The 27,359-nt window shown below is 38.6% G+C and overlaps 2 protein-coding genes and 1 long non-coding RNA gene across 3 annotated transcripts; all 3 read right to left on the minus strand.

The window, feature by feature from the left end:
- Positions 1–1,697: 1,697 nt before the first annotated feature.
- On the minus strand, positions 1,698–4,145 carry LOC145497392 (uncharacterized). The gene has a single exon (XM_081477205.1). It carries the CDS (start codon positions 3,246–3,248, stop codon positions 1,698–1,700), a length of 1,551 nt encoding a protein of 516 aa, XP_081333331.1. The 5' UTR covers positions 3,249–4,145.
- Positions 4,146–6,351: 2,206 nt separating this feature from the next.
- On the minus strand, positions 6,352–12,415 carry LOC145497394 (uncharacterized). The gene is made up of 2 exons (XM_081477206.1): positions 12,404–12,415; positions 6,352–11,980 (listed from the first exon to the last, which is right to left on the minus strand). Exons 1-2 carry the CDS (start codon positions 12,413–12,415, stop codon positions 7,646–7,648), a joined length of 4,347 nt encoding a protein of 1,448 aa, XP_081333332.1. The 3' UTR covers positions 6,352–7,645.
- A 12,139-nt stretch (positions 12,416–24,554) lies between these two features.
- Positions 24,555–25,705, minus strand: LOC145497238 (uncharacterized). Its single transcript, XR_014050667.1, has 2 exons — positions 25,005–25,705; positions 24,555–24,867 (listed from the first exon to the last, which is right to left on the minus strand). It is a non-coding gene; the product is annotated as an uncharacterized LOC145497238 (long non-coding RNA).
- Positions 25,706–27,359: the final 1,654 nt, after the last annotated feature.

Here is a 27,359-nt window from a genome sequence, read left to right on the forward strand (position 1 = left end):
AGCAACAATACTTCCATGACAACGGCCATGTAATGGATAAGGGCTGGCTTTTGTTTTCGCCTTAACATGTTGATGAGAGAATGGACATAATAGATAAGAACAACATCAGCCATTGTGACGAAAACTGTACCTGAAAGAAAAAATTGTTTTGTAACAGCCGTCAGTCCTACAAAAGGGCAACTAATTCCTTTGTTAATGGTGCGAACTTGGAAATTAAAAGCTGCTATCACTGTACGAATAATCGGCATTTTTTCAAGAAGGCTTTCAATAGAACCGACCATCAGTATTTCGGCAGCTTGGTAGAAATAAAATGTAATTTTGATGTAGCCGCTGTCTGAGTTTTGATCGCTTCGGCCCAAGTCATCTTGATGATTTTCTTCTTTTCCTCTAGGCCGTAATATCTGATTCCCAAGAAAAACCAGGATTGGAGGTTTCAACAGTAGGTAGAGAGCCAGTCCAGTTGTTAACAAAATCATCAAAATCCAAAACCAATAGTTATTGCATTCCTCATTCATACGGCACTCTGTTGAAAAGAGACTTTCACTGTAGCCTAGAGTACATTTACCACACAGAGTGCCACTTCTGTTTCCCTGACAATTGTTGTAACCTATCTCTGAAGTTGATTTTTGGCAGTAATGTTCTGGGCAAGCAATGAATCTCAGGGATGGTGGGTCGCTGGATATTGGATAACCCCAAAAGTTTGGTTTAGCATCTATGTTCCTTTGAATACAACTGGCACCAAAAGGACATTGTAGACAAGTTACTGTGTCGTTTACAATCAAGCCATATGATACTCCTTTTTGAATACTATAAAAGCCCTGAGAACACAGTTGGCAAGAGTACTTCAGAACGGTTACATTTATTATGCAAACGCTGTTGTTTTGTTCTGTATATACAAAATGTGTCGTATTATCCAACAAAAGCTGGCTTCCGATAGGACACTGAATGGTCGAACTATTGTCCATGTATACGTAGCCTCCATTGGAAATGTCTAGAACTGGATAGGAATTCCTTTGGGCAGCAAATGACACCATAGCTGTATTTTTCAGACTTATAGGTCCCCCGCTTTCCGACCTCAAGAACGTCGATTTGTGAAGTGTTATATTGCTCATTGCCATGTTTACTTTTGTTGAAGAGAATATGCAACCTTTGAAATCCACTTGCCCAGTTCCATATGCAGAATAAACATGTCCGGAATTCTCCTTAGCAAAATTATTTCGAAAATTGCATCTCTCAAAAGTAGTGTAGGCATTACGTATGTATACAGCACCAGTGATTAACCCTCCGTTGCCCTCAAATATGGTATCTTCAAATTTCACGTGAGCTTAATATTGCCAAATCGGGTGAGTGTCTCTCTTTGATCCAGGTTTAACGCATCCTGGACTCAGCGTTTTATCAGAAATTGAGACGACTGATATAGCGCCCGCTGATATATCGGAAACACTGTAGGGACTATTATCAGTCCAACCGAATCGGTCCAAACAGACACTATTCAGAAACGAAGATCTTTTTACGTGTAACGACTTTAGACCTCGAAATAGCAAATTTATCGTATTGCATGGTTTCGAATCAAATGTTACGTTATCCAGTTCTATGACAGCATTCGAAAATGTGGGTATTTTCGACTGTAAATAGATAAGAAGACCACATGATTCGGGTATGATCTGTCTGCTGCTGAAGATGGTGTTCTTAATTGCTCATTCCACATGACTTGGATCGGATGAATTTACCACCATGTCACGGAAATTTTTGAGGAAGGTGCAGTTATAGATTGATACGTTTAAAGGGTAGACTTCAGAATATGCAGCTGGCATCGAGCCGTTTATAAAGAGTGCGTAATGATGTGAAGTTATTACAATATTTGTCAGATTAATATGGAATTCCGAAGATGCAAATATCGCATCAGACGTATTGCCACATTTTTCTTGACCAGATATAACACTTTTCACCATGGTTAATGTCCCCGCTGTTGGATAAAGAGAGAAACATTTAACAACGTTGCTTTGCACGAAGTTGTGAAGAAATTTGCAGCCAGAAATAGTGACGTTGACAAGGCCACCTGTATTTGTTGCCGTCAGAACGCCAGTTATAGATTGGGTGTTGTTTTTCAACGAAGAATCCTTGATGATTACTTCGCCATTAAATAACATAAGCATGATAACGTCGCATTTACCGTACAGGCCAAAGCAGTTATGCATTCTGATTTCCCTGAAGGTAAGTTTTGCGATATTGACTACAACCAAAATAGCACATCCGGCCACATTCCATTCTGAGGCACATTCAGTGAAATTAACATTCGTGATGTTTAGACTGAGGCTTCCGTTCTTACTATGAGCAAACAAAGCTCCACCACCCTTAGCTATGTTCCTGCTAAACGTGCTGTTGAATATGACTACAAATGCGTGTGCTGCCGAGTTGAAAAATATCGCCCCCCCGCTATCGTTTGGAAGACGCTGACCAACGAATGACGAGTTGCGAATTTCCACTTGGGCTTCCTCAGAATGAGTCTTTATACATCGTAATAAATGGTTGTGAGAACATCTTACGTTGCTGAACTTAACACGCGTTTTTCTTGTATTAGAATTGTACAAACTGTTCACCACGTGTTGTGTTCTTCTACCAGTGGATGTCTTGACCAAATCAGAAAGAGTGTTGTTGAACAATCTGACATCATTATATACCTCGCTTGTCACCGCTGATGGCAGATCAAGATTCATAAAGTAGCCAACGTTATTGACAGATGTGGTGTTCAAGCAAGATATTTGGACATGCACGCTGGTTGGCTGCGTGTTGAGCGACTGGATTGTCACTACACCTCTTGAAAACCACCGTTTCTGCATTCCGTTTTCCATAAACTTTGTCTCGCTGATATTTACGGCCACAAAGTGATCTTGGTCTTGAGCATTGTTAATCAATACAATTTCCACGCATGAAATGTTGTTCTTAACGAAAGAAGATCGCTGGATATTCAGCTGCATTCTTACATTGTTTCTTATTTGAACATACAAAGCAATGGCCGTGTCTTGAAAAGAACAATTAGAAATTGTTATCGTTTCACAATCCTGAAACATCAATGGCGTTTGGCGGAAGGCAATACTAGATAAAGCAATGGCCAGTACCCCACTCATAATAGTTGACTTCTTTATAAAATGAAAACCCTTGAAGCATGATATATGTGGCAAGGCTCTCCAACCCTCCATTATCAAACTTTTCTGGACAGCAGTTCCCGGATGTTGCTCATGCGCCATTTCAAGGCTACATCGATAAGGTGTCCGCTCGGTCCCAGTGCCATCGAGGTAAATGCGTCCTCCCCAGGCCACCTGACGGATTGCTCTAGCAATGGACCTACATGGCTGTATGTCTGTACCACAGCTCTGGGAATCGTTTCCGTTCAGGGACACAAAGACATCATTTAAGTTAATGTATTGAGCAGCTAAAATGAAAGTAATGAAACGCTGTTAATTCAATTAACTTCCCTTTTAGTTTTACTAAAGGATTTGAGGGACTAGCCACTGAGCTTCGCGATTCATTCGACATTAACACAGAATTGTATATTCTGACTACGTTAACACGAGACATTCAATGCGAATAGTTTATTGAGGATGCGTCAGTCATTCATCTGATTTAGATGTATTCCCGTCTTATAACATAATCTGTTTCCTTGCATATCACAACTGTAATGCTTCTAACAATTAGAACCTGGCTGCGCCAGATAAGAAAAACCTTTAAAAAAACCAGCCATTAGATGTGGCCAAAAAATATGTGTAAGAGTGTTCCTCATCTAATGCAGCAGCACGAGACCCCGAGGAAAGGGTACAAAATCAATGACCTAATCTCTATGAGCTAATCTATGAACTAATCTAGAATGACCTAAATCTTTCGCCAAAGGCTAAATAGTCCCTAAACGTTCCATGACACCCCGCGAGCCTCTCCATCGTGCCGTAAGAATAACAATTTCTGGCTAATTCGTCCCTCAACCATCATAAATCACATTTTTCTTGTATAGTTCATTTATAATACACCGTAGTTCCGAGACGTTGGTATTAGACCTGTTTAAAGCAAATTCAAGTTTCACTGATTTCGAGTTTTTCTTTTATCCTTGCCATGGAAATAGCGATTATTCTTTGAAGTTTTGTTATGCAAAAAAATCAGTCTAATTCCGATACCTAGTGTAATTGGCATTCCAATTCAATAAAAGGAATGCTGATAAGAGCTGGTTGAAAATGTTAGGTTTGGTCCAAAAGAACAATTGCATCGACACACCTTTTAATTATTCGTTCCTGAAGAGATTTTCGAACATGGGAAATAAACAGTATAAATTTTAATTTTTTGAATGGGTGTAACATCTTTAAACTTATGAAGTGTTATGTATTTTTCCATTCAGAATTATGAATTCTCCGTTTGGGTGGGTTCATGTTGGAAGATAAAATTAGCAAAGCAATGTATTTCATTTGATGATTTTCTTTCCTCTTATTTCCTGTTTACTTGATTCTGAAAACTGAAATTTCCCTCGACAAATTTACACCGAAATAATCTTCTCTTATAAAATTCATCATTAGATCATGGGTGAGATATCAGAGCGATTGGTATTGTTTGAAGGTTTTCTACAACTTCGATAAGATTAATAACGACCGGAAATCCAGCCAAGATCACCTTAATTACAGCGAGCCCAGTTTAAGTTCTTAAACAAATCACACCTCAATCTAGTTTCGATGAAACAACAGGAAATCCCATCACTTCACCTGTTTATTAGACCGTGTCACTATAAAATAATTTACGGGGTCTTTTGTTGTAACTATCTTATTTCTTGATATCCGCAAATGTGAAATGGAAAATCGTCTTGACCAACTTGACCCAATATTTATCGCTAAACATATCTATATTTGTTGATAAGCATATATTTCATCTAAACATGTTAATAGGAGGTCATTATCTTTATAGTAATGAAATGGTCTTTGCTACGAATTCTAAATTTAATGCAACCGATTCGGCGACAACCTCTGAGCTAGAAAGAAAATTACCTTAAGCTGGGATATCGTTTGAAAGGGTAATGACATAGCTCTTCCATCAAATTAGCATGTTCATAAACATTTCATTATAAATTTCTCACTCAATTACCTGCACAAATACGTAGTAAGGCCAAGACCAGAGTCGCCACAGCAAGACGAAGAATATCCATGTTAACGATTGATTTAGTGATACTGCACTATTTAAACATGTCCGCAAATCTTCTGTCGATGTTACGAAACGGATGGAGTTGAACAACAGGTTCGAAACCAGGACAGTGTACTGGACCACTCGCAAGCTGTCTAGCTGTCATGTTGCTGACGGTTTGAAACCGAAATGATCTGAACTTAGTTCGTGTCTTGAAATGCGTTATTTAGGCATGAGTGATACAATAACACACTATGCTCGCTATTAAGTCAATCAGATAATACGTTCTGAAAACCATTGATTGCAATATGCTGCTATACAAATCTGCCGATTAGTAACTGAATTTAGCAAATCGTGAGCGATTTTTTCCTCGCATGTTGTAAGGGTGAGTCAATTAGAACGTTTTAATGGCCTTTTAAGAAAACGCCAAGTGTGTTCTACATGAAAAATTTCGGTTTTTCTCTTAAGTCATCTTAACGAGATATTTTACCCAATTACGGCACACTATAGTCACTATGGCTCTGCGTTTCATAAATTATTTTTAATCTCTTCAGTCTCTATTTTGTTTTTGGTGATTAAAGCTTGAACTTAATCTTTATTTATTGTGTATCTATTTATTAGTAGTTTCCTTGATCACTGGCAAATCGTCCACTGGAAGGTTTTTCCATATTATCATGAATTCAAATGAAATTATAAAAGCATAGCACTTTTGTAGGAATCGGGAGACAAATCTATGAACGCCTTTTTATACCCAATGTAGCGAAAAATATGCAGCTAGAAATAGAGAACTTTATTTTACTAACTGTAAAGTTAACCTCGGAAATGTTTAGAGTTTATGTTCTACTTTTCCAATAGGCAAACAAAGCCCCACCACCTTAAGCGTATATTCCTGCGAAAACTGCAATTGAATATAACCGTAGCCATAAAAAAAATTCTCGATCGTGTTTGGTTCTCTGTGTGTATTTCTCACGTAATCGGCTCGTGATCCGTGGGTGTCCAATTACAGGCATCCATTTACAAATTTTTGCAATTGGATACCTGTAATTGGATACCTACGCCATTCGCACGTCAATTACGTCCGTTTCAATGGATTCCTTCTCGATGTTTTATCCAGTTTTTTAACACCTATGGAAATCGCTACTGACTTTCTTTTCGCTCAAAAGAAGTTCTCAGAAGACTCTTTTAATTTCGAGATTTGTCAAAGATACGATTAATTAGTGATTATTGAACCTCGTGTCAGTCAAGTCAGCCTCGCGCTGCTCGCTTGTCCGATTTTGAAATCACTAGCCAGATTATTCCCTGGATTGTACTCCACCTGTGTCCAGTTACTATCACTAATTACAGAACCATGTGCTGTCGAGTAAAAACAACTCCCCCTGATTTCTACTTGGTCCTCGTCAGCGTGAATTCTTATATATCGCAATGATTGGTCGTTAATTCTTAAGAAGGTTTTGAGTTTTCATTTTTATGCTAATCTCTTATTGCTTAAGCTTTTCAAATTTAGTCATTCACAGCGGTTATCAATCACACGCGACCTTCAGCGCAAAAACGTCTTGACAAAACCTGAGTTTTGGTGGACGTCAATCATCTCCGTTTCCTTGCCGACTGTATGCAAAATTTACCACAAAAAAAGTCTGAAACCTTGCAGCGGTCCACTCGTAAAAATTATCATTTTACTTTCGGTATGTACGGCTTGCTCACTCAATACATCGGCATTAAATATAAGGTCGCGAGTGATTGATAACCGCGTGTGATTGATAACCGCTGCAACGAGAACAATAAATAATGTCAATCGAAAGCACTGAGAAAACAGAAAAAAACTCGTTTAAAAAAATCACTCCACCCAGTGATTAGCTTTTTACAAAACAGTCCATCGAGCCCAGTGCCAAACAAAGTAGAAGTTGCCTCCTTTAACAATCTATGTTAACCTCTCTCTTTTTTTCTTTTTTTTTTTTTCATTTTGATTTTTACTGGCTGCGGGTGTAAATTTTTAGTGCTGTTTATCTTGGGTTGTTCAGGTATAACTGCAGATTTAGTAAATTGATTTGATAATACATCTTCAGCTGGAGTTCTAGCATTTGCCAAACTAGTACTCAGTATTCGTTGTCATAAAAACAGACAGTGCCAATATTTCATGCGTTTATTTCCATACTCATTTATCCTTCTTAGTTTTTTATTACTTTAAGATAGAAAATGACATGGAAAGATCTCTTTGAGAGCCTTTTTTGTCAGGCCATCCAAGAGACTAACTGAGGCAACTCCAACGTCTAGCTTGAGTTCGCGACCTGAAACACAGTGCTCCATACGTTACGGGTAGTCTAGCTTATCCTTGTCATTCTAGAGTTCAGCCATGCTCGTTTCCCTTTTTTCCTTAACGCTGTGATACCTCTTCGGCGGTTATCCACTTAAGTAACTATTGCTTCGAGGATTCCTTCAACCTTAAGCTAACTTTGTTCACTACAAATAATTATTTGGTGTGGCGCCACTGCTTTTAACGTCTAACTATTAGTGGCCTCAGTTCTTCTGTTGTCCACAAGGATGTACAAGCCATCTGTAGACAGCAACGAGTATGCATTGCCAATAACACCATTAATCGAAATAGCTGAGACAAAATGGCTAAAACCGCACAAAGGGAAAGCAACATTGGAAGAAATGTCAAGGCCAAGATCTGAACCCAGTCCATAGCATGTATGTAAGACTTGCTCGGTCCTTCTGGGGTTGTCCCAAACGAAACGAGAGTTGCCTTTGTTAGATTTATTAATGCGATCATCACTAAAAGCAGAAGAGAAACTGTTTCAGTACCGTTGGCGATTGGATCGCGGTATGGATTCTTCCAGACGTGGTGGAGTAGCATGAGGACGCAAGCAAACGTCATCACAACCCTGCACAACATTGCATCGTCAAATAACGCGTGGCATGCAAGAAGAATGAAACGTCGGCCAATTAAGATGCTCTCCCAGTATAGAGTTCCTTTATCTTCACCGTTTGGTGGACGAAATGGACCGATTAGTACTTCAAGCACGTGCTGGTTCACAAGCTGCACACTTGCGATTGTTGTACCACGTTGCTCTCTGTTTATCAGCACACATTTTATTAACCAGTAAATTAAAAATGGCAACGGTAAAATGCAAGCACAGAGAAACTCTGTCGCCGAAATCGATGCTCTGTAAACCTTAGAAGAGCCAAAATATAGGACGAAAATAAAGGGGACCACGAAAACTGCGGTATAAGCCAATAGTGTGTATTGCCACCATTGCCAGCATATAACGTTTCCATCGAAGAAAAGACGCTTCTCTTCAGGGCCAATAGGAACGCAATCCATGAGTTTAAACGATGTTTCTACCAATCGCTCATATCCAAACAACATTACTTCGATGATTACAGCTATGTAACGTTCTGGAGACGGTATTGCTTTATTCCTTGCGATGTTGAAACACAAATGCATGAAGTAGATTATTACAACATCGGCCATTGTGGCAAAAACTGTTCCAGACAGCAACAACTCTTTTGTAACTACTGTAAGCCCAGCAAAAGGGCATCTCATTCTTTCTTTGAACGCATGAATTCGAAAATTAAAACTTGCTACCATGGCAGGAATAAACGGTATTTTATGGACCAAGTCGTCTGTTGAGCCAACTGTCAATAACTCTGCAACTTGATAGAAATAGAACGCAATCTTAAGATAGCCGCTGTCAAAGTGTTCTTCAACTTGACCCAAGTCCTGGCCGACTTGATGCTGATCTTTTCTTTTACACCATAATATTTGCCTTCCAAGAAATTTCAGGACTGGTGGTTTGGTTAAAAGATAAATAGCAAATCCAGTTATTGCGAAAAACGTTAAGATCCACAACCACTTATCGCTGCACTTATCGGGTGGAAGGCATTCAGTAGAAAGCAGGGACTCACTATAACCCGGAGCACAGGCTCCGCAGAGGATACCAGTTCGTTTCCCCTGACAACTGTTATAGTCTTTGGAACCAGAGGTTGGACTTTGACAATAATCGTCGGGACAGGCAATAAAATGAAGTGACTGTGGGTGTTCCGAAGTCTGTTGGCCCCAGAAATTTGGTTTTGCAGCTATGTTACTATGAATGCAAGTGGCTCCAAATGGACATGGTAAACACTGAACGGAGCCATTAAGAGTTAAACCACGCATGCTCCCTCTTTGGAGGCTGTAGTAACCTGGAGAGCACGACTTGCATGAAAATTTCAAACTCGTAACATTAATCTTGCAAAAATTGTTCTTCTGTCCCTCCTCAGCAAGCGAGAAGTGTGTTGTATTTTCAAGCAAAAGTTGACTTCCTTTACTGCATTGAATAGTTGTATTGTCATCCACTTCAACATATCCCCCACTGGAAATATCAAATACAGGATACGAACCCCTTTTAGTGGCAATGAAACGCATCGATGTATTTTGAAATTTCATGGGCCCTCCACTTTCGGAATACAAGAAGGTGGCTTTATTAAAAGTAGTATTGTGCAATATCGTCACATTTGGTTTTGTCGTGGAGAATGAACAATCTTTGAAATGAAATTGACCAGTTCCATATGCGGAGTAGACATGACCAGTTTGTTCAATGCCGAAATTATCTTGAAAAGCGCATCTTTCAAACTTTGTGTAACCGTTACTGATGTATACGCCACCGGCGACCAATCCTGCGTTCTCCTGAAATATAGTATCCTCGATAAGAACATGACTGCGGTACGTCCACAAAGGATGGATGTTCTTTTTGACGTCAGGGCGAACACAGCCTGATTGCAGTAATTTATCAGGGTTGGTTAGAATTGATAGCGCGCCGGTAGCTGTCTCGTAGAAAGATCCGTTGGCAGACAATGACCACTTTTCTCGGTAAAAACAAATGCAATTTCTAAATATCGAACGCCGAATCGACAAGGTTTTATTACCTCGGAAGAAAAGAGCAAAACTGCTCGATGGTCTGCGGTCAAAAGTATTGTTTTCCAGTTCTATAAATGCATCAGACGAATTGGCATTTCTTAATGGTGGAATGTGCAAACGTATTGCGTAGCTTTTTTCTCTGATTTCATTGCTGGTGAAAATTGTGTTCTTGATCATCAGCTGGATCGACGTGGGATCATGGAAAGTCAATAACATGTCATAAATATTATTTATCAAAGTGCAATTAAAAACAGCGATATTAAATGGAAAAGCTTCATGTCTCCAGCGTCCTCCAAGTGATTTTAGTCCGTAACGAAAATTGGTCACTGTAATGTTCTCTATTTTAATTTGATAGTGAGGATTAATCGTCAAGGCGGCTTTTTGCTTATTTTTATAGTTAGCAATCAAATTGTCCACAAGAGTTGCGTTTCCCACGTTTGCATTTGTAGCTGATATTGATATAGTGCTTCCCACATTATCTGTAAAGGACGATCTTGAAATAGTTACATTTGCCTCACTTTCTGCAGTTTCGGAAAATACATGCAGGGCGCCACTCGTCTTACGCAAATTGTTCACCCACTTAGACTCCTTTATTTCCACTTTTCCACTATTAAATCGAATGAAGACAGTAACGCATCTGTGAAAATGACCGTGACAGTTGCTAAATATTACTTTGCGCATTGTAAAATTCAACTTGGATGGACAGGACGAGTTGCCATGCTTAGGGGGTTTTCCAACTGATATTGCGCACCCACGACCGCTCTTGATTGCGCTGCACCCTGTAAAATTGGAGTAGCTGAAGTTTATATTTAAAGTTCCATGGGGACTATTGGCAAATACAGCACCACCCTCGCTTGCCTTGTTGTTGGTGAAATTGGTGTTCAAAACTTTCAACGAAGCATTAAGTTTTACCTCTAGACGTAAGGAAGCACCTGCTTCTCTCGTCAAATTATGTCCGACGAAGGTAGATTCTCGAATGTCGACATCAGCTTTGTCAGACTGAATTCCAATGCATCGGAGCATAGCGTTTTGCACACATTGAAAGCTGATGAACTTTGCATGCGTTTCTTTAGTAACTGAGCGATACAAGCTGTTTACGACGAGGAAGTCTGACATTTTGCCTGAGGAAAGCATCGTATTGTGTTTGAGATAAACGTCTTTGTACATCTCATCCGTGACTGCTTTTGATACATTGAGAGTTATGAAAGGGCCACGATTCCTCTTGCAAGAGACTTTCTCGAAGAAGGTATGAATATGCGTGTCGTTGGAAACCGTTTCGCCTTTAGATGTTATCACCACCACTCCTCCATCAATTGGCTGTCTGTCAAGTACTCCGTTTTCCACAAATTTGGTGTCGAAGACTCTCATCGCGACATCAAGACTCTGGCTTGTATTTTTACTTAGTAACAGGAGTTTAATGCAGAATGGGCTATTATAAAAGAACATCGAGCTTTGAATATCAATCTGACAACTTCTCCTTTTTTGAATTTGCATGTCAAAAGCCGTTGATGCGTTTTGGAAAGTGCAGTTGGATACCTTCACATGAAGGCAATCGTCAAATGTCAGAGGTGTTTGCCGAAATACTATCCGTAATAATTCAATCTGCAGCTCATCATGGGAATTTCGAAAGCGAATGCCATCATCACAAGAAACATGAGGAGTGTGGTACAAGCCTGCCATTGTTAAAGTTTTGTTTACAGTAATACCCGGATGATTGTCGCCAACACAGCCATAGGGATGTTGTTCGGTGCCTGTTCCGTTCAAGAGGATCCTTCCTCCCCAATTCACATGAATAACTGCTTGATCTATTGATTGGCATGGGTCATGGCGAGAGCCGCAACTTGCAGAGTCATTTCCGAACTTGGAAACGTAAACGTCTTGAAGAAATGATAATGCCTGGGTGTCTAAGGAATTAAAATAATTAAAAACCTCTTACTTGATGCCTGGCTTCCATCTCAACTTAATTTCATGTCTCACTCCTACGAAATGAAAACTCTTCATCTGACATATTTATTCAGCCCTTCGCATAAGGCTTGAAGTCTATTCAAATTAGTTTGTCGTCTTATGCTCCTCTCCTTTTAGGTTTCAAGAGTAAACACTTTCGATTCCTTCTAAGAAACTTTCAATTAAGAAGCGGTATTACATCAAAATGAATAGAGAATAATGTATGGGCGCGCGTAGATATGGAATTTCTCTACGAGTGTTCAACTCGTGAGATACAAAGTTGAACATGCGAAGAGAAATTCCATATCTACAAGCAGCCATGCATTATTCTGTTTATTATACAATAACCCAAGTTATTGTCGCATTTTGATTGGTTCTCGCCTATGATCTATTAGAGGAGAGACGTACGATTGACGTCATTATTACAAAGTTTTTCCCTCTGTTTTAAAATGCCGGAAAGTTTTGAGAATTTAGGTAATATTTTACGTGACCTGGCAAAAGATAAGGTACAAAAGAGTCTTGTCGAGGCATTGAACAGGTAAGAGAAGGAGGAAGAAGAACGATAAGGCCGAATTTTTTTTTAGAAAATGACTCAGAAGAAATACTTGAGCAGTCTCAGTCGGCAGTCGAGCGAGACTAAACCAAGCACAAAATTGGTCTTGGTAAGCCGAAAACACAACCACAGAGGACACAAATTTCCACCGTCACTAAAGCTCCTTTCATTCAAAACTCGAATTGAATGGCCTCCAGATTGACCGTCACCGCAAGTTTTCCGAACGTATTTTTCAACTCCTGCAATATTCAAGGCAACGTCCAAGCTTTTTGGCTCACAGGGCTGTTCTGATGACAAAAACTGACTTGACTTTTCCAGCATTTTCTTTAAGGTTTGTAGATTTCGCAGCTCAATTCTGCTTTCACTGTAAGTCTTCATTCCACGAGAAGCGACGCTCGAGTCAAGTTTGACAGTGGCGCGATTTTCCTAGACCAATCACAATTCTTTGCTACGCATAGCAACCAATGAGACTGCTTCATTTTGTATAGACAATAGATTACGTCAAATGGCTTTTTTCGTGTTCGCCAAAGTGGGCAAAGGCCGGCTTTCGAGTTATGTTGAAAGATTTTGAATTAAAAAATCTTTATCCGTAGTAGTTTGTTTCGTTATTATATAAAACAAACAGATTCCATGTTACCGTGCGTTTGTTTACTAATAGATCACAGAAGACGTCAAAATGTGGTAAGAACATCAGTGACACAGTGGGCTATCCCCTCGTGTGCCACTTTTTTGTTCCTACCACATTCTGAGGTCATCTGTGATCTATTACTGAACCGACGCACGGCAACACGGAATCTATTTGTTAATTATATAAACATACTAATGACGACTTTTTAGACGATTTCCGAAGGTTTCCGAACTCTTTCCGAAAAGTTGTCCGAAAGCCAGACAAACGTTTCCGAAAATTTCCGAAAATTTCCGAAGATTACCGAAGATTTTCGAGGGAGATCCCAAGATGTTTCGATCATAGAGCAACACATTTAAGTAAAGTTTAAGGGATTTATTGTGTAACTATAGCAATGGTGATTTTCACGTGTTAAGATATGTTTTCGCGCGAAAGTTCACCTGGTATTTCACTGGTGTTTGTGTAACTAGTAGTGAGTGCGTTCGGGTATTGGTAGGTTTGGTATGTTAAAAAACCAAAAATTCTAGGAAGAGCATTTTGTGCCTGAGCTGTTAGGTAGGCGTGAAATTGGCTTCCTTCCAGCAGGAGCGAAAACAAATAAATTGATCGCAAAGCACGTGCATACGAGAGGGTTTGTTCTCGTTTATACATGTATTATGTAATACTAGTTACGACCGGTCAGTGCAAAACATGGACTGCAGTTGGTAGGCCGCATTTAGTTCGCAGACCGTGTTCTATACCCAGTCCGTAGATGCTTAGCCCGCGTTTTATACCAAATGCCCAGTCCGTAGTCCGCAGTCCGCAGTCCATATTTTATATACTGACCATGTAAATCGGCACAAACGATGCCTATTCCGTCGGTGTACGAGACGACGTGCTTTTATTACCAAAACTAGAACAATTGTTATGTTTACGCACGTGACTTTGAATCGCCTTGGCTTTGGGGAAACAGCTACAGGGCATTTTCACTTCCGGAACACTGAAACGGAGGACATGTTGGTGTACCAAAGCAATCCTGTGGGAGTTGAACTCTTTTCCTATGTAAACACTTTCGTTGGGTTTATGTTACATAATCTGCGCACAGAAATCTAGGCCAGTGAAATGAAACTACACAATTCCCTCTTTAATTTATTCAGCAGAAAGTAGCGTTGGTTTTGGTCGAAGAAAAGAGGGTACACAACACGCAGCCAAACTACAGCTTTCTGTTCGTACGAGAAGTCGCACACATTTCGTGAAGGCATGTCTGCAAAAGTTTTTAAATGCCATTAACACTGACGTCACACTTTAAATAAACAACTTATCCGCTACAGTCCATAATAAGCTGCCTCGACACTCGAAAGTCCGTAATTTTGCACAACAGATCAAGAAAGCACATGGACGAACATGGAGATGATGTCATTCGCCCCTGAAGAATTTTTTTCAGGGGAGCCAAATTGGTGTCCACAGAAAGATACATACACGGAAACTCGAATTTTGCCGCATTACTCGATTAGAACTTCGCTCTCGCGAACGCAAAAATGGCATTTTTACATGGTAAAGCAGGCAGACGTCTTTGCAGACTATGTGCGCTATTTTAAAATGCTAAAAGAAAGTAACAGGAAGCTTAAGTTCTTGAGACGAATCGGAAATATAAACTCACTAAATTTGATCGAATGAAACGAATCTTTTAAGTTGTACTTTGGCAGAACTCCTTTCTGACTTAACCAGAATTCAAATTTTAAAAGTCTTTTTATTTCCAGTACTGCGTTCAGATGAAAACACGACCACTTCAGTTGTGTTGATCGTAAGAGATGCATATCATCAAAAATTATTATAATTCATTTGACTTGTTGTCTATTTTCAGTATGTTGCATGTTTAATCTATAACCCAACTTATATTGCCTTGTTCATTTTCTGTTATGTTTCTTGACTTGAACATGAACCGTTTTATTCTTTCGATACTTCCTGCAGGTGATTGCCAAGTCCTTAAGAATGATTTTCTGAGAGTGTCGAGAATCGGAAGACAGTCACGAAAAATCGATTTTTCTTTTATTTCGCCAAAACAAACCTTTGGGTTAACTTATTCATGGAAAAATAGTTTAAAGTTCCAACGATTTAATTTACGGCCAAAATTTAAGAAAGTTCGAAATTTGCATATAATGGCGGTTTTCGCGGCTTAAAATGTTCAGAATTTCACGTTTCTTTACGAAAACAGCGGGAGCGTAAAAACAATCCTATGAAAACGAAACTTGGCACAAATATTATTTCATTCTTATACTTTAAAATCGTGTAATAAGTTTCTTGAAGTTTTGTTTGTAGCTTTGTAACGAAGGGTATTTGTACAGCCGCCATTTGTGTCTCTTGGCAAGGAGCAAATAAAGGCCAACTTTGACTAGTATAAATGGCCTCTGGTATATATCATTTGGTCAAAATATCTACATTTTAGGAAACCTTGGTTATTGTTTTTTTCACCCGAAAAGTTATAGCTCTGGGAATTAAAATGTTCTCCGTCAGTAAAATAACATGTTACGGCATGTAAGCGAGTTCAAATTTATGCAAATCACAAGGTTATTCTTTGGAAGTCAACGGTTTAAAACAGGAAACAACGACTCACCTTTACTTACGTTCCTTCTGCTGCTATAGAAAAGATTTTAACTTCCCAGTGTCCTTGTGAGCTGTTCTGTAAAATATTTTCAGTAAAACAGCGAGCATAACGGGCCATAAAATTCGACAAGGTCGACAATGTTTATATTTGAGATGAGACTGAGTGGCACAAACAGTCCTGGCTGTTTTCATCGTCTTGCTCAGTCGAGAGTCCTTTAAAAATATGATAGAATATACACTTCAAACCGTAGCAAATTAGTTTCTCATATCCATATGCCTCATGTCGACTAATGAGTACATAACTCAGTTTCCGTACATTGACTGAACAACTCGACTGGCCACTGAGGTCAGGAGGTCACCTGGTATGTCATTATGTTACTTTTCCCCGGTTTCACATTACACGCGTAACGCCGTATTGAACGTCACGGTATTTAGTTGAATTCCGGTATTCAAAATCTCTTTAAAGACATTTCGATTTAAAAAGAAAATTGAAAAAGCAACATTTTGAGATAATTGTTAGCTTCTAAGATATCGTTCATAGATGCATGATACCCTGACATAATTTCAACACTGGATTGATCTCTTTGATGTCAACGTGATTCATAGCGGAGCTCCGGCGGCCCGAAGGGCCGCCAAGCGGAGCCCTATACCCATATAGGGAAGAAAAGGAAACCCATGAATTGATTTTCTCATGGTATCATGGCTAGCGGTATTGCTCGTGGGCGCGTACGCACGACGGCGACGACGACGGAGTCGCGCAAGATGGCGGCCATACTCCAGCTAATAGGTTGACAGAGACATGCACCCTCGGTTTGTAGCGGGAGAATGCCATTTTTCTTGGCGGGATTTTTAAAGAAAAACGATAGCGGAGGTTGATCTAATATTTTTAAGACAGGGTTGCACTGAAGCAAAAAACAGAAAGCAAGAATTAACAGGCAAAGAAGTAGCGAAGAAGATTGCGAAAAAGACTGAGCGGGCCAGCGCTGGGGAAGGAGGCGAGACAGTACTGAACAATGCCGTGAATTATAGCTAGTCAAGGGCTAGAGAAAGGAGGTGAAATAATACCGAACAATGCCGTGAACCAAAGCTAACGAGGGCTATAGAAGGAAGGCGAAAGTACCCGACAAATTGATTCAGAAGACTGCCGAACTCCCCATGGCCAAGTTCAAAATTCGCGCGAACGTGATGCTGTGCAGCCGTGCAAGAAAATTCAAAAGTCACCTGATTTGGTCAGGTGATGAACAAGAGAAATCAAACGTGCCCGAGTGTTTTAGGGAAATTACAAAACAGTAAAAGTAGCGGAAAGAAGTGGTTGGTTCGTTGATCTATCGAAAATATAACTTCAGTTCAGTCTTCACAACTTTTGCTGCAAGTTTCTGCCCGGAAGATTTACACTGGCCGAACTGAATTGCCAACTTGCGGTAAGTGACTTTTGTTGTTGCGTTTGCTATGAAAATTAACAAGTTGCCTCGGCGATATAAGCTTATTTTCAATTGGAATCCATTGAAAGTCTTCCTTATTTGAAGCCATGCTGTAAGAGATTTTAAAAATTGCATCGTTTTAATTTCGCTCGTCTCTAAACAATAACACGTGGGTCGCTTTGGAGGTTGCTGTAAGTTGTAAACAAATTAAGTTTTCTGTCGATTTTCGTCGTCAACTTAAGCTTATAACCTCACGTCTAAAAATAAGCTTAACCAAAACCGTATTTGTAAACACGGCCGGGCGAGTTTTGAAGTTTTCTCTGAGTTAGTTAGCACTGCCGCTTCGTAGACTGCTAAAATTTCTTCTTCTCTTGTTGAAAACTAAGGAAGGTCTACAAACCATTTTAAGCCGAAGCGAACAGGATTTGCTAAATTTAATTTTGTTCCTATGTGAATATTTGCATATTGTGATTACAAAGTATGGAGAGTTCCTCGTTTTGTTAGTTCAATTTATTCGGTTTGGCGAAATGCTTTTGTGAATTCCGAGTTTAATTTGGTTGAAGACTGGTAAAGCTACTGCCAATAAAATGACTGCAAAGCTAAATTAAGCCGTCGGCAAAAATACAGACTCTCAGTAATATTCGAATTTAAGCGTGAATAATTTTTAAACTTTAACACCGCAAGCTTAAACGAATTTTCTTTATCCTCTCTTTTATTCGGTCACCTTTCATTGAGAAGGGATTTGCTGTTGATACTCGAGCTCAGATGTAGTGATATGCATCTTGTGTTTATAATGTAGATTTCCTCGTTTTATTTTGTTGTCTGTCCAATTAGTTCGGTTTGGTGAAATGCTTATATGGTCCAAAATGTCGAGTAGACGATTATGCATGGCAATCCTGTCTGCAAATAAAGCTCTGCTTTGATTTTGATTGGCTATTTCATTTTATTTGTGCCATTGCTTTTGGTTGGGGGTACATGGACCCTATTTTCTTAATAAGAGGTTATTTCCCAATGCGGTATTTACACTTAATATGGAAATGTTCCTAAAAAGTGAGATGGTACTAATTAACTCGGTAAATTGAACAGTGTAATAGAAGTTCTTGCCCTGACCATTTCTCGGTAATAAGAAGAACTTTTACAATCATACATATATACACAATTTAGTTGGAGAGAACATTGATCTGCTATTTCCACTCTCTCTCTCTCTCTGCTCTCTTCTTCACACTAATTTTTTATTAACTAACTTATTAAATGAATGTCACTGACTGTTTTCTTTGTTGTACATGCACACTTTTTTGCTCGTCGAAGAAAGTTTCAGTTTTTTCCTGGCTGTACAGTTTCCTTTCTCCTGTCCTGTACCAATTCGATTGTGATATAACTTTGTGAATTCTCAATTCTCCTTAAATTTTATCTCATCAGGTTGATAGAATGCACTCTCAGAATGTTCCATCATTGTCTTCAGTCGTTACAATTTTCCGGAAAAAAGCAATAGTTTTCTTAATTTCCTTTTACTTTGTGTTAGGACTTTTTAGCATGCCTGTAATTGGCCCAAGTAAAGAATTACATTCGGTTTAGTGTTGAGTATTTTAAATTGTTATGAATTAGGCATTTCTTTTTATTTTTTATTTTTTATATTTTTTATTTTAGTCACATGCAATGTTTTATGATTTTACTCAGGTATACCATGTAAATGTATTAATAATGCACTGGAATTGGCCAATCAGAGTGTGCATTATATCGGTTTTAAACACAAACCATATGTAATAAATGACTTGTATGTAAATTATATTTTTATTACAGAGAACTGGACAGGGCAAGAATTTCTTTTGTGAATTTATATATTAATTCCTCTCAGTGCTGTCAAAATGTCTCAGGAACCTTCATTTCTGATAATCTATTATTTTCCACCATACCTACAGCACAGAAGCTCACCAAATCCTAACTGATAACTAACATGTGTGTATCTCTAGCCTTTGCTGTGTGCTACATGTATGTTCTGTTATCCTGCCTTAACTGCTAGAAACAATTTTGACAGAGCTGTTGCAACAGTTTCACTTAAATTGAATTCCAGCAACAGTGCTACATGTAGCAGTGTTATTGAGTATGAAGTTTATGGAGGATTTTAAATTTTTATTTTTTTATGATTACAGACGACAACAAAATATACACGTGTGTACATAACCTGATGCTGGTGTTGGTTACGAACCGTAGTTCATAATGGTCATCCTATTACAGGGAAGGGAGAAAAGTTCAGAGAGTTTAGAACATTTCTTCCCCCAGCACACCTTCTGTCTATAGGTGCAATAATTGAGAGGTTATACATATATACGAAGAGTAATGTAAAGTTACTGTATAAACTTAGCATTAAAATCTGACATTTCAACGCCTCCTTTGCTAAAATTAGTCACGATTTAATTATTATCACTCCCTGTGAATTCATAGAGATTTCAGAGGCAAATTATCACCTAATGTGGAAGTCCTGTCTTCAAGTGAGGGACACAAAAGAGTTACAATGAGAGTAAAAAGAATTGTGAATGTTGATATGGTGTACATTGTACATCATGTAAAGGTATTTGGTGAGTGCCAAAGGCATAACATTTCATGTATTGCTTTTTCAGGACAAAATATATAACGTTTTAAAAGGTGTGATCAGAAAAATAATGAGTACATTGTCCAGGCAGCACCAGTTTATGGACGGCATATGCAGACAGTGAGAGGAACTGTAAACACTACCACGTAAGTTAGTTTTATGCTTATGACTTCTTGTTCTTGGATTTTGTGTCATTTCATCACAAGAATAGGTAATGAAAGATGCAATAGTTGTTGCAATATATTTTTGAAGGAAAACTTATAAGTCTGCCTACGCTGGATAACAGCCATGTGTAAACTGAATGTGAAGCAAACACTCTGTTAAAGATGGGGCAACCCTAAAACCCAGAAACTGGAATCCGGAATCTGGAACCAAAAACCGGAATCCAGAAACTGGAACCGGAATCCGCAAATCAAAGAAAATAAGTTCTTCAAATACACGAAAATTGTTTTGCTTAGCTTTTCGACTGTAAAAAGTAAGCTGCCAAGTGAAAAGAACCTCAAACTTAACCTTTTTTGAAACAAAAATTCCCTGTCAGTTGAAATCGTGCAACCGTTATTTTTAGTGAGGGCTATGATTATGAGAATCTCAGTAAAGTGCGTCTTAATTTTATTCCAAGCACCTCGCGAGTGTCTAAAATAAGCTTGCTGGTAATTGCCATTTTGTGTAATAAGTGATCTTCAATTTACCGGGAGTATAAGTTTATCCTTTATGTCTAGTAGATACTGAACAAGATAGAAAATGTCATAGAGAACAGGATATCCATCAGTGGCAGCCCCCTGTACATTGACGGTCACGCCCCCCTCTTTCGAAGTCCAAGGGCTAACCCATCTGGTCTAAATATGAAATTTGATTTTTCCAACAGATACGAGACCAATTCCAGATTAACACAATTTCCACACTGATACTGTGACAAATCAGCCTTTCATATTCTTGGCGGCCATCATATTAAAACAATTTGTAGAAATGTTGCACACTTACTTCCGTCTGCTTCTCACTTGCTAACAGATCAGACCACATGTTGTTAAAAGATGCTAAAAGACTGCCAGAAACTCACTGCAATAGCCTATAATAGCTTGTTGTTAATGTGCTGCTCACCAGTCTTCTCAGAGCAATTTGATCTAGACAAGAAGCAGGCTCTCACCAGGGCCAGCTTGAACAAAAGATGGGTAACTTAGCCTATGAGCAGGCTCTCATGTTTGGGCTGGGGGCGTGAGTGGCAAAGCCGCATGAAGGCTCTTGGTGACATGCCAATGCAGAAAAACACTAGACACCTATTTAGCCTGCTCAGACACTAGAGACAGATACTAGAGCCTGCTCGCTGGTTATGAGTAACTCTATCCACCCAAAAAATCAGTAACCCTGACTGGATAGTGATGTACCCAATGGATAGCTTTATGCAGCTTTTGAACAACCGGGCCAGATATATAGCTAAGGGTTGTTCAGAACTAGTCAATAATTTTTTTAGCAATTAAAGTCTGTGGCTGAAGTAAAGCCAAGAAAATAAATAACAACAAAATAATTTTTGCTCACATTTATTTATTAGACATTGCTGAAGTGAATTATTTCTATCATCATTCATAATATCTGGATTTCAGATTCTGGTTTTTGGTTCCGGATTCCGGATTCCAGATTCTGGATTCTGGATTTCGGTTTCCAAATTCAGTGTTTTAGGGTTGCCCCAGATGATGTATGTGCACATGTTAATCTTGAATAATCTGAAATTTCAGAGAGTTTAAAAATATCATGTCATATCTGTGATGGTTCTGAGGTGGAGGGCTGTTACATGTACATGTAAATGTCTCATGCACGATTTTTCACTCATTATGATTCAGGTGCAAATAGTTTCTGTATCTGTTGATGTGCAACAATCTACACCAATATTTCAACCTAATAATGTACAGTGTATATTAATTAACCAAATTATGCTGTTTTTAGTTGACCAGTGCTACTACATAGTAATGTGAAGTTGAAGGGCACAAATTTAAAAACACGCCCAGTGTCAACTTGTCAAATATATGAACTGGTCAGACAGTGTAGATTAAAAATTCTCTGAAAGGTAAGATGTTTCTTAAACATTATTTTGTAATTAATGATTTCTCAGACATTGTTTTCTTCAAGAAAAGATTCATACCCCACATGGAGGTTTTTTCTCTATTAGAGCTCTTGATTCCTGATACTTTAATGTGGAATTTCTAAAGACTGGCCATGAATGGGTGTTGGGTGTGAATATCTTCTGGAACTGCACATTCATTCATTGAGTAAGCAAGAACATCAGTATTTATCCTGACAAACTCTGATTTTCTTCTGGAAGCTGAACTCATATACAGTTGTACAGTTATATGTACAACCAAACAGCCTGGATGATCCTGTGATTGGGACTGTGCACATTGTTGTAACCCTCAATGTTCCAGTTTCTTGTTTGAAGCAAATTGCATTTGCTCTTGAAAGCAAGTGGCGAAGTTCATAACAGTTATGTAAGTTTGCTTTGTATTTCAGGGCAGAGCCTGCCACAGTGAAAGTTGGAGTACCAACCCCTAGCATTTGATTCACTACTAACACTCAGTAAACAACTAACAATGAAGTACACTGTATATCAAAGAAAGGAATTACATGCCTGTTCCTGTCAGTCAATATATGAACAGTTTAAAGATGGGGAGCCTGTATTAAAACATCAAAGATTTTCAAAGCAACCATGTTCTGGTGAGATATTTCTGAGGAAATATAAATTTAAGGTCCTTATGATTGCTTATAGGCAAGGATTTTTATTGTAAACAATATCTTACTGAGTGTATTTTTCTTGTGTACTAATTGTTGTAGAACAAAGACATCACTGTTATGACAGAGATATTAATTTGTGAAAAGTTCTATAAACAAATGCATCTGGGAGCAAATCAATTTATCATGGATGCAGCTTCTGAGAGATCCCCAATATTAATGGAACATACACTGTTCATACATGTAAAAGAGTTCAGTAATTCATTACTTATGATTGTAATGCTTTGTTTGGTTTCTCTGGATTTACAGACAACTTGATGGGATTATAGATTCTGCACCAAGTTCATTGAATAAACTGACTTGGAGGTTCAGTTCTGCAACCCATCCTGTTTGTAGTAATATCATAGCTGCAACATTGTGACAGATACACTGCATTACAGTATTAAGAAACACATATTAACTAATTATTTTTAAGTTCCTTTTAAATTAATCAGTTTTTCTTAGAGATAATTTACTCATGGTTGAAATAATTGGCTTTTTGGCTTTAAAATGATATTTACTGAGCTTTTAAATCAATTTTGTGATAATCTGCATTGGACATGGCATAAATTGATATTTTGCCAACACGAAATGGAGAACTGGGTCTTAAGCAAAGTTGCAGGATTAGCATTTTTGTAGAAAGAAAGGGTTGAGAAATTTGTGACATTCTACAGACAGCCTTGCCATTCGCAATGTCCGATAAGGTTAATTTGTTCCATTCTGTTGTAGAAATAGTGTTCTCTAATTTATAAATTATTTCAATCTGTTGTTTAAATGATTGCCTTATAACCCCATGTCTGGCTTGGTGCATGTAGGATATTGATGTATTTTTTAGCCATTTTGCTGTAAATTATCTTAATTGATGTGTCAATCAAACATATCTTGGAAATGCTGGGCTCTTCTGACAAATGTACCTATGCCTGATAACCTTGGAGTGCATTTGGTTGTGTAGTGCAGACAAAATACATGTACATAATAACTTCCTCTTAGCTTACTGATAATTCTTGGTATAATTTAATCATAGCAAAATTAATTAATGGAACCCAATAACAGCTCTTGTAGTCCACAATGCCAGTCGAGAAAAAGAACAAATCACATTGAAATTGAATAATAAAATTATAATGAGAAGCCTATGCAAGTATTCATGATCAGCAAAAAAAAAATATCGTAAGTACCATTCATGCGAGGGTGATTTTGCTTATTGCAAACCCTTCCAGCAGGAGGAGACTCCATACAATAGTGAAGATGGCTAAATGTAACTTTGGGGACAAGTTAGAAAACAAAACTTTCCAACTTTTCAGATATGTATACTGTTTTGGTATTTTTGTGAGATTTTATTTGGTAGAGATTCAGGGACTGAGTATATTGTAACCACTGCATTTCAATCAGTCCCCACAACAAACAAATGTGTAAACTTCTTTTGTGTGGGAGTCCCCATGTTAACTAAGGAAGAATATAATGATTAATAACAATGCCTTGTCTTTCTGAATAAGGTACGAAAGAACAAGAAATGCCACCAAAAAGCAGAGAAGACAGTTCTGTTCTGTGATCAAGCTTTTTGGTGGCTTCCAAGAAATCCTCGAAATCATGGCTCTATATTTCATAATCACACCATCTTACACCTTGATCTGCGGATGTAATACTAGTTGCGGCTGAAACTATTAAATCATTCGCAATTTACCTCATACATGTTGGATTATTTTCATTAGTAACAACATTCCGAAAAATAACTGAGGAGCTCCGCTTTTAGGCTGGCCTAAATCTATATATTAGTTTTGCGCTTAGTAACATTTGGCACACATCTAAACGTGCGCAAAGATAAATACTCAAAAATAAGAAACCGTTTATCTGCAAGAAAAGCTGGGCCGCCGAAGATAATAATGTTTTAAATTCTGCATTTTTTTTTCGAGTAACGCAAGCTACCTGCTTTCAGTAACGCTTCGTGTCGCTTAGCAAAAGTGACAAACTTACTCTATGAAAATAAAGGCTTAGTTACATTTGTTTCATTCTTTTATTTTTCTAATCTGAAATTTCTGTTATATAGGCTTAAGATTTTCTTTCCAAATTTACCATTCAATTTCCTATCCCGGCCATATTTGAAGACATTCCTTCTCATTTGATTACTGTAAAACTTTACAATCACATATCTTGAGGAGGTTCAATATTTGCCTGTGTCGTTGAAGGCGTCAAAAAGTGTCAGGCATTTATTATTTACTTGTTGAAGCACAGGCAGCCCAAGCTCTCTCTATGAACCACACGAGCAACACAATATGGCATCGAATTATAAGGGTTTATATGGGATTTTCTACAAGATATCCATGGAGGTAGTTAAAAGTGAAAATTCTCAATAAAAATGGCTTACCTTATTCCATACGTGTGTTGTTTGCTCTTGGTGTGGTTATTTTACCGATTGAACTTGATCTAAGCGACTTTTTTGAATTCCGGTTTTCCCTTCATAATGAGAGGACAAGGCGAAACACCTTAGTTGGGACAGCCTGCCGAACGAAGTTAAAAATCCCAGGCTAAAACGTACCCACGGCCACAAATCCACCGCAGAATTCAAGGGCAAAGGTTGATCTTCCATTTCAATTCTCTAGCCACCCAATCGCAACCCTGCGAGCGACGCCAGGCGGCTCTTCATGTCCCCAGTGAAACGATAAAACGATGGAAGAGCTCCGTGTCCGTTTGATCCGCGACATAACAACCGTTGAAATCGGCTTGGTAACTTCGTCATGTTGGCAAACGAAGACTCGCGGGGGTACTAGACCACAATTTGTCAACCAAACTTCTTGTAACACCCAGGCTCCTCTCAGGTCGAATTTACAATGCAAAATAACAATCATACAGACCGATTTCGCAAAATGGCTTCAAAACCAAAGAAACGTAAGATCAACGGCGAAAGCTCTGTAGAAACTGAGGATTTTTGAAGTGGAAATCATGGTAAGTTTGTGTTGCTCGTGTAGTTCATAGAGAGAGCTTGGGCTGCCTGTGGTTGAAGTTGTACTCTTAATGGTTTTAAGTTGCGCTTGTTAATGCAAATCAAACAAGTTCACTTCCTTATAAAGTTATTGCGATATCTGTCAAGAGCAGCATGACATTTTGTGTGAAAAATTAAACAAACACTTAATACATGATCCTCAGTGACAGCTGCACAGAGTTAATCCGTTTTAATGGTAATATGGCTGAAGTACGTCCAGGTAGATTCTTTTAAGGCGAACAGGCTTGGGTGGCACTTCAAAATCCTTTTTCCGTTCCTACTCAATACAAATGCAGATTGTATTCTGTTTTCGGGAGTATTAGCCGTCACGAGCGACTTTTGAAATTACTTTTCTTGCGAGTGGGGTGGGGGTGGATTAGCGCTACTTCTAAAACCTAATCATAACAGCAAAATTGAGCGTCATAAGGGACTAAAATGACTAAAACACAGAAACACAGGCTGTGCCGTTTTAGTTGGCAAAGGCTGGTGATATCCGAGCAGCGAGAACAAAGCTTATTTTTTTCGCGTGAGATTCGCGTATTCAGCTCGTTCCTTTCGTGCCTCTAAATAACGCATTCACTGCCAAGGGCATTATTTATCTCCACTTATTAGTCCGTGTTACTGACGATGTCTGGAGATCTGACCCGCATAGTGGCTGCTTTAAAAACCACAGGCGGTGGTGCTCTCCAGTAAGATCATTTGCCTCCTTTGACTCACATTCGATATTTTTTGCTATAAGCCCCTGTAGACCATGCTGAATTTTCAAAATCAGGTCGTTTTCTACACGCTTTATCTCTGAAACGAATACGGTGACACCCATTTATTTTTGCATTTCTGACACAAGTAACTCATCATCTGACTGCCGTAAAAATTAAGAAAAAATCTATCCTGGAAAATTTTCGCGCGAGCGCCTTAAATACGGCGTTGCGCGTGTAATATGAAACCGGGGAAAAGTAACATCATGACATATCAGGTAACCTCCTGACCTCAGAGGTCAGTCGAGTTGTTCATTCAATGTACGGGGACTGATTTATTTACTCATTAGTCGACATGAGGCATATGGATATGAGAAACTAGCTTGCTACGGTTTGAAGCGTATATTCTATCATATTTTTAAAGGACTCTCGACTGAGCAAGACGATGAAAACAGCCAGGACTGTGTGTGCCACTCAGTCTCATCTCAAATATAAACATTGTCGACCTTGTCGAATTTTATGGCCGTTTAGGCTCGCTGCTTTACTGAAAATATTTTACAGAACAGCTCACAAGGACACTGGGAAGTTAAAATCTTTTCTATAGCAGCAGGAGGAACGTAAGTAACGGTGAGTCGTTGTTTCCTGTTTTAAACCGTTGACTTCCAAAGAATAACCTTGTGATTTGCATAAATTTGAACTCGCTTATATGCCGTAACATTTTATTTTACCGACGGAGAACATGTTAATTCCCAGAGCTATAACTTTTCGGGTGAAACAAACAATTAACCAAGGTTTCCTAAAATGTAGATATTTTGACCAAATGATATATACCAGAGGCCATTTATACTAGTCAAAGTTGGCCTTTATTTGCTCCTTACCAAGAGACACAAATGGCGGCTGTACAAAATACCCTTCGTTACAAAGCTGCAAACAAAACTTCAAGAAACTTATTACACGATTTTAAAGTATAAGAATGAAATAATATTTGTGCCAAGTTTCGTTTTCATAGGATTGTTTTTACGCTCCCGCTGTTTTCGTAAAGAAGCGTGAAATTCTGAACATTTTAAGCCGCGAAAACCGCCATTATATGCAAATTTCGAACTTTCTTAAATTTTGGCCGTAAAATAAATCGTTGGAACTTTAAACTATTTTACCATGAATAA

This window comes from Orbicella franksi, chromosome 9 (assembly GCF_964199315.1).
Source record: "Orbicella franksi chromosome 9, jaOrbFran1.1, whole genome shotgun sequence".
Classification (NCBI taxonomy): Eukaryota; Metazoa; Cnidaria; class Anthozoa; order Scleractinia; family Merulinidae; genus Orbicella; species Orbicella franksi.